Raw genomic sequence first — 12,369 nt, forward strand, 5'->3', positions numbered from 1 at the left:
AGGGATGCAGTTCTACAAACCACTTCCTCAAACACACAGTCTTGGATGAAAAATAAGCTACTTACTGCCTTCACTTTGGCTGTCTTTGTTCGAGTTATAGACCTAGAAAGTAAAGAAGAAAGCATTTAAACTTTTGCAATATTTGTACCCTAGATATACCCTAATATAATACCACTCATCATAAAATCGCCTATGCAGCATGCCTAGAAAAGTCTTGCAACCAGAAGCATGGATTGTTATCTCCCATTTAAAAGGTAAAGGTACCCCTGCCCGAACGGGCCAGTCTTGACAGACTCTGGCGTTTGTGCGCCCATCTCACTCAAGAGGCCGGGGGCCAGCGCTGTCCGGAGACACTTCCGGGTCACGTGGCCAGCGTGACAAAGCTGCATCTGGCGAGCCAGTGCAGCACACGGAAACGCCGTTTACCTTCCCGCCAGTAAGCGGTCCCTATTTATCTACTTGCACCCGGGGGTGCTTTCGAACTGCTAGGTTGGCAGGCGCTGGGACCGAGCAGCGGGAGCGCACCCCGCCGCGGGGATTCGAACTGCCGACCTTTCGATCGGCAAGCCCTAGGCGCTGAGGCTTTAACCCACAGCGCCACCCGCGTCCCTTTTAGACAAGAAATATAGAGAGATTAAAATGGGGGGGGTCTTATACCACTTTACAACAAAACATCATTAAATGGCAACCGTAGTGATGAATTAACATAAACAATCCACATTGTTTACATAAAACAAAACCTGCAGCTATTAGGAAAAGTGGTGAAAAGTGGTTTGGTGGATGCAGTATAGTATAGGATGAGATTGTGAACAATGCACTTTTTCCATATTGATTAGGGGGACAATCTTTAACAGGGGATCCTCAAAGAGGCTGCTGATTTAGGGCTTACTTACCATAACTACATAATGAAATGAACAGACTGGATACTAGAAGAAATTATTTAGCATCTGGCTCATTAAGTGAATAAGGACTTTCCCTTTTTTGAGCCACAGCAGTTGCCTATGAAGATGCTGGACACAGCAAACCAGTAGGAAAAATACTATTTCAAAGTGTTTGCAGTGGCTTGTTAAACTAGTACATGGGCATGAGTTGGGACACTCCAGAGACTTCAACAGCCCTCTCTAAATATGGATGAGAGGAAAAAACTGAATCACCCAAGACAGAATCTAAGCCCAGGAAGTAATCACAGGAACTAGCCTTTGGTGAAAAATAAATGTAAGGCTAATTGCTTTTGTTCTAAGAATTCTAAGTGTGCAATTGCAGTTATATTTTCAGGTGCCGCAAGTTTCCAAAAAACATGAATAAAGTAGGTCCCTTGGGAAGCATCATTCCTAATGAAACTAGGAGCACATGGCAAGTGCCACTAGACCACATGCAGCACCCTGAAAGCCATCTTTCCCATCTGAACTGTTTGATGTGGCCATTTCGACCACAATCACATTTTATGGCTCAGAGCACTAAAGAAACCACAAGACCCATAAAAGTTCAGCTGCCTCTCAGAGTGAACAGCAGTGTTTTTCAAGTTACAACATTTCTCCATCACAAATGCACTTTTGCAAAGCAAGAATGCCACCCCAGTTGTTAACTTTGCCAATGGTTAAGCTATTTTTGCTGGTTAATTGCTCTCATTGGTTACAGGAACCTAGCTCTGTATTCTGCCCGATAAAATTGTAGCATGGTGTTAATAAGTCTAAAGCAAAACTGCCAGATTACTGCAGAGAATAAAAAAATTACAAGTATGGATACATTCAATATGTGGCCAGGACTATCCAAAGCCCTAACAAGATTATCAGCTCTCAACTCTACCATCACGAATACAGACAATCATTCACACTCACAGTTCTACAGACGTGAAAACATGAATTCACAGCACACACACCAAAGATCTGTCTCCCTCACATGTTTTCCTCTGAACCCATGGCAAAACTAAGAGAGGGAAAATCTGCACCTCCCTGCCTTGAGGACAGTGTTTAGATATTTTTGGACTTCTTATTTGCTCATTGTTTACTTTTACCATCCCTCACCATCTAAAAGGTTCAAAAGAAAACTGACCTGTCCTAAACCAGTCTCCCAACTGACTCAGAGATAAGAGACAAGGCTAGGGAAATAATGTTTGCAGACAACGAGTGTAGTATAGGTTAATTTCTTCCCCGCAAACAGGAAGAGTCATAGCTCAAGACCTTCTGAAGTTTGAGGCAAGATGTGCCACCGATGCTTTCTGCTCACCTCATTGGTGTGCCAGCAATGCTAGGGCAGCAAGCTAGCTAGGGGTTGCAGGGCAGACCACAGGGCATACTTTTCCAGACACTTTCCACCCCTCTAAATTTGCCACCTGAGGCAGCTGCCTCATGGCAGGGCTGACACTGATCATTGCCAGTCAGAGTAGCACTGACAATACTAAGCTAGATGGACCATTGGTCTGGACAATGGTTTTTCTGGAGTCCTATTTTCTAACTTCTACAAACTTGCTCAAACGACTTATTAAATCAGATTGTGCTTTTACAAGTCAGCTATTACACATCAAGAACATTTATACCAAGGATGTAGAAGAACTCCAATTCCCATTCCCCCCAGCTAGCACAGCCTGTGGGCAGATGTCCATCATACAGCTTAACACAAGTTCTCACAAAAATAATATTAGCTATTTGTTGCACTTGGGGAGAGCAGAGTTCATACTGTTCTGTTCTTTTTGGTTACATTTTCCCTTTTATTGTACATATGAGCAAAACCAAAAAGGTTAAGTATTTTTAATATAACCTTTTTAATATCTGTGTATGCATGTGTGTTAAAAAGAATGTAAGATTTGCATTTCCAGATTTTTAGCTTTTAGTACTTCATGAAGTTTGAAATTATATACAGTTGGAATATGTGGTAAAATTTAACTTTTAATAACTAGATATGGGACTATTTCTACTGTCAACTAACCTTTTCGAAATGAGAAATATACTCAGACAAAAGATATCTATTCTGCCTTTGAAGCCCAATCTCAGAACACTAGCAAAATATTTAGCTTTGAATAATCATAATGCAGTACAAAAAAAGACTACAGATTCCTTTTCAAAGAAGGCAGAAAGAAATTACTTGTTCAGCTTTGGAAAGCTGGTGGAATGACACAGTAGGAAATAGAAAAGGCTGCTGTCAGCAAAAGCATTTTCTTCCAAGGCATAACATTTATATTGTTAAGCATTCTCCATCAACCCAAGCGGTGAGAAGTCCAAGAATAGCACTACAGAGTTTAGTTTTCTTTGGAAGAGAGCACACTGGAGACTTAGTGAGTCTCTGTAATATTTGTTTTATTTACAAACATACCAGCAGAACATAGCAGAAGCTGGTCCTGCCTCAGATTCCAAAAGACAGCAACTCCTTCCTCTCATTCCGCCACAAGCTGCTCCACAGTCCAGCTGAGCTCCAGTTCAAAAAGCTCCCAGATCTCTTTCCCCATTTTAATTCCTGTGCCCCTGACTAGCTCAAGGGTGCCATCTTCAAAATGCAGAGGCACAGCGTCCAATCAGTTAGCTCCTATTCATCATTCACACCTGACTATTAGCAAACTTTACATAGTTTGGTCATTTAAACATCTATTATATGAACCCTGTCAAAACTAGCAAAGAATTAAACAGAATTATTGATTGATTGGAAGTTCAGGGCCTACAATGGTCTGCCACTGAGGCACCAATCAGGTCCACATCTCAGCTTTGTTTTACGGATGCTTCCAGAGGAAGCAGGGAATCCTAGCTTTGTTCATTTCATTTCAGATAAAATAAAGTGACGCAAAACTTCCTCTAGCTTTTCTACCTTGCATGAACTAATTTCTAGGACCCTTACATACTCTCTAAGGGAGCTGTGGTGGTGGTGAGTAAGACTCAAAATTGAAAAGCAAAGTGGAAAACAAGAGCTAATAGGAAGAAACGAAGTGTTCCTGGAAGAAACAATCATTATTTACGAAATACCAGAGTTTAACATCAATTGTCCTTTAGTTCACAAATCTACCAACAGCTCCAATCTGCTATACAAGAGACACACTTCCGCTCCAATTAATGTATCCCAGCTAATGAAGCAGAAAACAGAAAGTGAGACGATACTTCTATTTCCGGCTATGAACTGCAAAAGCCTTTGTGAACTTGCAAGCTGACCCTATGTTGATGTTTGCCACAATTGCATGTGCCTGAAAGAGAAGATGGTTGGTCTATATATAGAATGTCCTCTTCCCAATCGATAGAAAACAGGCAGCTTTAGTCTACGTGTCACCCTGAAGGGGCTGACTGATGTTCTTAAGGACCAATGGATTGATCCTCTATTTTTCATGGGTTTACAGGACCCTTGCTTACAGGCTGCACCACCAGCAACAGACAGGGGAAGACAACCCACAGTCACACTATGACTTCTGTTCAAAAAAGCAAAGGATAGCTGTCTATGAAAGTGAGGGAATAAAAGAGAGGTCACACAACGCCCCCCCCCATCCTCTGAACATGATGAAAGAATGTGTAAGGAGCATCGTGGACCCATGCTGGTTGATGCCATCCATGTATACATCCTGCCATTGCCTATGAAGAGTGGGGTTCACAAATTGGACAGGTCTAATCTGGCTCCCCTCTCATGAAGAGGAACCCAAATGCATACATTAGTAAGTGTCCGTAGGGCAGGGCTATTCCGCACATGCATCCTTTCTACATGTGTTGCAGTGGGCCATTTGGATCTTGCCACTGGTATGCTGCTTTGCCAATATTAGGTGTGTGCTGGAAGGAAGTGGGCAGAGATGAAGACTGTGACACAAGCAGGGAGGGGACAGGACACAATGTCTTTTACATATTAAAGTTACATGTGGGTGTGGGCAGGGATACCCCCAGCTTTCTGCCACCAGTGCATTCACCAGCCGTTCCCTCCTTCCCCCAGCCACACAATCAGTGACCATGAGAAGGTGCCCTCCACACATACCAGTGCTCTTACACACAGCTACTCCACCTGACCAAGATCTCCATTTGTGTGGAACAAGCGGCAACTATCTGCACAGGGTGGTCTCTTCTCATGGTCAGCAAATGTATGGCCAGCAGAAGGCATAGCTAGTGGGGCAGAAGGTCCAGTCCACATGGCTCCCCAGCCTTCTCAGGTGTTTCCTGTGTGTGTTGTTAGTCAATTCCACCCCGCTAAAACTATATAAGATACATTTAAGACTGGCTATAATGGCAGTGTTGAAGGTGGCATCAGGGTATTATTTAGGGAGGCACAGCAATATTTCTGTCAAAGCAAGCATTTCAGCTAGCCAGATAGAATAATCTCCCCTTTCCTTCCCCCATGTGCTGTTCTGGGGATTCGCAGCTGCCCCCCCCCCCATGGCAAAACCCACTTTTTTGGGGGGGGCAGGGAAGTGACTGAATATTTATCCAAAACACAAGAGGCTATTAAAAAGAAATTCTAGCCATTTCCCACGAAGAGGCTCTGTGGAGTTCTTCCCTGAAAAGCTTGATCCTGTTTTCCCATACAGCTTTGCTGCCATGCTGGCTGGAGCTCATGGGAGTTGTAGTCTAAAACATTTGGACGGTACCAGGTAGGGGATGGGAGAGGTAGTAAGTACAGGGTCTGTCTGCAAAGTTTTGTCTCTCACATTGCAGGTGAGAAATGCAAATCTTTCAGGAGACTTTGCAGGGAGCATTTCCCCACTCCACTCCACTGCCAGTACAGCTAGCCCTGAAAGTGTTCTCTGGTATCTCTCTAAGGAATAGAGCAAGATGGATAGAAATTGCATTTAGAACAGCATCTAAAAAAACTTGGAAGACAAAAAGGGTTTTAAGAGAGTAACATACTACAATGAATTATTTAGTGCTTTCTCTCTCTGATGATGGTGACAGAAGACCAACTTGGCTCCTACCCAAAGCGTTTTTATAGGAATGTTGCTTTTCTAGCATGTTTAACTGACTGAGCTGAGAAACAGGCATCTTTTTTGGGGGGTTGTATCAATCATCTAACAGGTCTAAAACTGAGCCCATTACTAATTTTACTACTCTTCCCTTTTCTTCTTTCAAATAAATCCTCAACCAGGTTAGGATGAGCAAGGCATGCATAAATAGATAGACGGCATTGTTAAATAGCACAAGGTGGGAATTCCTTTAACAAGTTTATACACTGGAAACAAGTACATTTTATACCAGTGCGGCGGCAAGTGATCTGATCTTTATAGGCCAAATAGTTTTCTAGACTATGAAGGCAATGGTATATTTATCAGGATATAAATCAGGTAGTTGCTCAATGTTTGGCCACAGACTTACATTACAAGTTCCATTGCTGGCATATTGTGGCATTATTTTAAGGAATGGAAACTCTGTGGAGATAATCATTGGAAATGTTTTGTTTACATGGAGATGGAAGAGCGCTTTGCCTTTGGCAGCACAAATAAATAAATAAATAACACTGAAGTCAGCCCATGAGCAAATCCTCACTATCAGAGGGTTGATTTTTATATCTGACACCCAGACAGACTTGGCACTCTGTCAGAAAAAGGCAGCCAACCTTGGATGGCAGCCCAGCAGAAGGATGCTGGCACAACACAGAGCAGTGAAGGTGCAAGTCCAAAATAGCAACTCTCCTTTTCTGAATACAAGACACCTGGCAACCTTGGTGAAATCATTCCTAAACTGCTGGCTTCATCTTATCAGCTCTGTTTTTGTCTTGTCTGAGGGCCAAGTTTATATGTTCCAGGCCACTCTCTCCGTCTCCCACCACCACCACCAAGGCCAGCCTCTGCTATTTGGCAGCTTAATTTTGTAGCCCCAACAAAAGAGTTTTCTGAGCCAGAAGCATCTATTACCAGAAAGAAAGCCTCCTATTTCCAGAGAAGTCCAGTCACAACTCCCACCCTAATATCAGCCACACCCACACCAAGGGGAAAAACAAAACACGGCACCAATTCTAACGTAGGGAGCTTGGAAAGCAAACTGATTTTAATGTGGGATTGTCCGAGAAATATCTGCTCAGTCCTGTAATCACCTGCAGAAATCCAAATAAGAAAGCAGTTTAGCACATCTAGATTTTACTCCTATGTTTCACTTTGGCTTCAGTATAACCCACATTGTCTGGTTACCCATAATGCAAACATCCTCAACCAGATGTCAAGCTTGGGTGTTGCATTTGAGGTAATCTAAAATGGCAAGCAGCCACCATGGATCAAAGTCAAGCACCAGAAAATCTGATTCAAAAGTGGTGGCGGCAGCAGATACCACCACTGACCTAGGAAACATATCCGGTCCAGGGGCAGGTGAGTGATGGGTGTTAGCGGTAATGTATGATGGTGGCAACATACAACAGCATCAGGTTGGGGACCAGGCTGGAACCAGGTTCAGGCCATTGCAAAGGACCTCTAAACTCAGACGCCACATCTGAAGTGGAGAGAGCCTATGTGCATTGAGCAGCCAAATGAAATGAACACACGAAGGAGGAGAGGCCAGGAAATAACGTTGAGCATGGCCCCCCTTTCCCTAATTCAACTGTACAGTTCTATATTTTCATCAGAAATCTCAATGGTTATTTTTAAACAAAATATATAAGGCAGAACCATTTAAATATCTTTTTGGGAAGTTGGTGCCTGTTCGAATGCATGGCAAGGGTAGCATAATAAAGGAAAATAGTTCTCTTTATTCTTATTCAGTCATCAACTTAGTATCTGGAGACAGGCCAGAAATAAGACACACGGTGCATTGTTGACTCCCTAGATAATACAGACAGTGCTCTCTTCTGCTTATTCGTCATCCCACAAGAACTTCAGAGTTGTGCTAAGGTTTCCTTCCAAGTCTGACTCCACCCTTCCCTTTAAAAAAATGAGACGTTATTACTAAGTTAGGGATCAAAAGCCACACGCCATTAGCTGCAAAAGCACCCCCACCAGTATTCAAGAAAGCATCTTAAGATAAATTGACCTTGGCTACAAAATGAAAGCAGACAGTTATTCCAGTAAAAACCTCACATGGAGCAGCATCTGAAACAGATAACAAATGCAAAGAATTTCAGTACGCTGCATTAGCTTCATCTTTCATCATCTGTACCACTGGGGGAAACGTAGGTGCAGTTTTTCCTCTGTGCACAGGTCTGAGTTATGTGCCACTCCAAATGGGGAGAACCTAGTGCACATTGGTAAGTAGATCTGTTGGAAAACATGTGCATGGTCAATGCAAACTATCATGAGTAGGGAACCCTAGACAGAAAGAATGAAGGTGTATCCATCATCCAGTGAATTTCTTGATGCATGTGTGAAAACTTCCAAGAATTCTGTGTCACTGTATCACTGTACTTGGTGTTTCCACAGCCAGAACTGGCTGGCTGCAAGCATTTTTAGGGCATGGAAACCTTACAGTTAAATAAAGTCCTTTTGCATAGAAGTTCAGTAGGTCAGCTTAAAAAAACCAAAAAACTTTTTGGAAGTTTACCATGACTTTGGTGCTTATAGGAAAATGCTTGTTTTAATGTGAAGCTGTCTGCTTTTATGTTTTAAGGGATTTCTTTTCTAACCGTTAGATATTATATTTATTGTAGTGCTTTATGTTATCTTGCAAGCTGTGCCAAGGGATTGAACCCTGAGGCAGCACAGAAATTCCAAAGCTACCAGCAGGTAAGAATAAATGAGCTCAATTTGTCTTAATGCACTTCTCCTTGCACATTACCTGAAATTGTGTCAGACAGTGGGGTAGGGTGGGGATGAACAGTGAACATCTGTATATTCTAAAGCAATTGGATGAGGAAAGCATGCATTTGTTTCTCTGCGGCAGGTTCAAGTGGGAAATATTAATGACATACGGCTTAAATTTAAAAGAAAGGAAAAAAATTAATGAACGAATGAAACACCGTGTGTGTGTGTGTGTGTGTGTGTGTGTGTGTGTGTGTGTGTGTTTCAAGGCAATTGACATAAGAGCCCCACTGGATAAAGCCAACGGCCCATTTAGTCCAACATTGTGTTCTCAAAGCTGCTAACCAGGTGCCTCTGGGAAGCCCACAAGGAGGACCTGAGGGCAGCAACACTCTTCCCACGTGTGATTCCTAGAAACTGGCATTGGGAGGCATACCACTGCCGATATGGAGGTAGCGCACAGCCATCGTGGCCAATAGCCATTGATAGCCTGATTCTCCAAGAATTTGTCTAGGCTCCTTTTAAAGCCATCCAAAGTTGGTGCCAATTACCACATCTTCTATTTTCCTACAATTTCAGTGCAGCCCGATTATGAGAGGCAAATGAAATACAGGGGAGGGGAGGAATCAGATGGCAGAGCCAGATGTTGTTTACTAATTTACCATGCACAGAATGAGGTACCCATCATTGTGACCTCCTTTTCCAGCAGAGCTGTCAAAATGCAAACCCAACACACAATGCTGTTTATATTTGCACTGTCAGCAAATAAGGTGTTCCAGATCTAATCAGCCTATAAGCAAGCAGAAGCACCTGTGCAGGCTGAATCTGAAGTTCAGGCAAAGTTCAGTGGGTTGTTTGGGCCAGACAAGCTAAATTAAACAAACAGAAAGGGAAGAAAAACCACAACAATAGAGAGGAGGGAAAACAGTGATTTGGAGCACTGAACTGGAATGACTATGGTCTCTCTCTCTCTCTCTCTCTCTCTCTCTCTCTCTGTGTGTGTGTGTGTGTGTGTGTGTGTTTTAAAGTGGGTGAGAGAAAATACCATGAAAAGGAACAGAAATTCCAGTTGGAGGGAGGAAGGGAGGGAGCAACTAATTAAAAAAAGGCAGATTAGTTCCAACAGGAAAAAGCTCACCAACTTCATACAAGATGATGTAAATCTACAAAAGCTTCTTCCTTTACCTCTTACAAAAACAAACTCCAAAGCCAAAGTGTTTGGAAGAGAATAGAGAGGAAAGAACAATGACAAATCACAGAAGGACAGCAATTAATAATGATGGTGTGTGCTGTGAGCGCTGTCTCACTTGCCCAGACACAAGAACCGTTCACTAGAGACTTTGCCAAAAGCAACCCATGCAAAGCTAGCAAGTTCCAAAAGGAGAATGTCAGAAGGGAAGACCAAGATTTAAAAGGTTTATGCACGCGGGGTGGGCATGAGAAAGAAGCTGACAAGCAGTTCAAGAGGACACCAGCAACAGGTATTCACTGACATACTGCCTCTGATCCTGGAGATTAAATATAGCCATAATGACTAAAAGCCACTGATGGCCTTATCCTCTACGAATTTACCTAATCCCCTTTTAAAGCTATATGCACTGGTAGCCATCACTACATCTTGGGGCAGCAACTTCCAGAAATTAATTGCGTGCAATTTTGAACTCCTCTCTCTTGTCTGACCTGAATCTCCAGTCAATTAATGTCATTGAGTAACCACAAGGGCCAGTATTGGAAGTAACATTAGGGAAGGATATAAATAAAATAAGTAATACTGTGAGAAAGAGAGACAAAAATATATTGATCCTCTTTCTCCACAGTGTGCATAGTTTTATAAAGTGCTATCATGCCCCCCTCTAGCCATTTTTGTTCTCTCTTGAAACCCGAAGGAATGCTCCAAGTTAGCACATAAAGAAAGGAAAAGCCAGGCTGAGATCTGGGAACTTCAGACTATTGGGAAACATGTTGTCTTGATGGATGTGAACTTCACATTGGATGTGTGGGATCAGCTCTTTGTTTCAAGTGAAAATTACTCTGTGTAACAGCCAAACTAATACCCTGGCTGAGGTAAACTTTTGATCTGCCATACTGCATTGTATTTTGAGTTCATATCATCATTCTTGCTTCCTTTGGTCCAATCCAATATGTCTGGGTAAGGACTGGGAATACTGTGGGACTAAAATCAATCAGCTGTAGCAGCAGCCATAGTCATAATATTAATGTTTATTTATGACAGGAAAAAATAGTTTTCCATTCTGTCAATATTATATCCAGCTTGAAAATAAAACATAATTAAGGCTAACCCCCCCCCCATACAAACGTGGTTTTTGGAATGTATTCCAGCTAGGTCCAGTACTGACATAATACTTTCTCATTGACTAAGCATAGTTACGAGACCAAGAGCACCTTGCAGGTTCACATCTCCCTCTTCTTTGTCACCTGTCCCCACCTCTCATTATTGAAGTAACCACACTGCTCTTTTTATTAACACTTAAGTTTCAAACCAGTTTGCAATGCTGATTAAAACATGAGTTAGCAAACCGTGGTTTGTGCTAACTACGGTTACAGAAATCAACTATACAGATAGAACATTACCCATGTTTAGCTCTGAAAATGAAAAGTGGGTGAGAATTTGCATGTAATAGAAAGGAGGAAGGAGAAATGAGTGCACACATTTGAAAATGAAGGAGGATGAGATAGCAGCACAGAAGCTTGCAGGATGTTACCAATTATGGATGCATCAGGTTTCACTGGTACAGCAGATTTTTGTTACGGGGGTATAAACAATGCTGAATAAATAGATGAATGCACAGATCCCCTTAAAGAGAAAGGCTATCTTCAAACAACTGCTTACATTCAGAAATCTACTCCTGAAACCCTCTGTGTCACTGTAGATTGTCCCCAAAGCTAGTATATTGCCTACTGTTCTACACCCATTTTTAGCCTCTGGATTTCTAATCCACTTTGTGAGATAAATCTCACACGCCACACCATGCTTACGCCATGGGGGCCTGGGAATTATGAATTACTGCCCTGTACAAATCAACCAAATGTCAGCCCAGATTTATTTAAAGAAATTTGAAGTATGACCCTAATCAAAACACGAACGTCATGTTTGGGTCATGTTAAAAGAATCGCATTTGTTATGCTCAATGAAAGGAAAATAAAAAGAGATCGTTTAGCAACCTGGGAAGCTACAAAAACACCGGAGAAGAGTTGAAAGTCATTAGTATGGCGACAACAGATCACCATGGAAACATACAAGCCTAACAGCGACTGTATCCACAGAGCCCAGTTCTCATTGCTGCTTCTTTAAACCAGTGAGGGGTGAGGTTCCATGGAAAAAAGAAATCAGCATCAGCTTCTTATACCAAGCAAACTTTATACTGCCAACACTTCAACTTATTCCGGCAAAAACAAAGCTAGGTTGAATAAGGGAATGGGTAGGAACATGGTTGGCAGGAGGGGCTGGGGAAGAGGAGGGGACATGCACAAAAGAACTGAGAAGGCGAAGGGGGTGGGGGGCATCTATCATAGGAAAATAAGCACAGGGAAGAAAAAATCCCAATCTAGGAAGTTTTGACAATCGCAAAGGGACTGCAAATAATTAGGCACTTTAAAGAAGGGTGAAGATCGTCCCCCCGCTTCTGCAGGAGTTTGTGGTTTCCCCCAATATTTTGGTTTTGTTGTGTATTTTGTCTGTGCTGCAGATGCTAGGCAAATGAAGTGGTTCTGTCACAGAGAGTAAAACCAGGGCAGTA

At 42.4% G+C, this 12,369-nt stretch overlaps 1 protein-coding gene across 11 annotated transcripts in view; it reads right to left on the reverse strand.

Annotated features, from left to right (window-relative positions):
• ARHGAP26 (Rho GTPase activating protein 26) overlaps window positions 1-12,369 on the reverse strand; it is a 211,261-nt gene that overhangs the window by 110,003 nt on the left and 88,889 nt on the right. For all 11 annotated transcript variants that reach the window (XM_082213473.1, XM_082213467.1, XM_082213470.1 and 8 more), the window contains one exon: window positions 66-102. In XM_082213473.1, the coding sequence (XP_082069599.1) occupies window positions 66-102 (37 nt within the window). The remainder of the gene's footprint in view (window positions 1-65; window positions 103-12,369) is intronic.

This window comes from Podarcis vaucheri (assembly GCF_965113315.1).
Source record: "Podarcis vaucheri genome assembly, chromosome: 2".
In the NCBI taxonomy this organism is placed as follows: Eukaryota; Metazoa; Chordata; class Lepidosauria; order Squamata; family Lacertidae; genus Podarcis; species Podarcis vaucheri.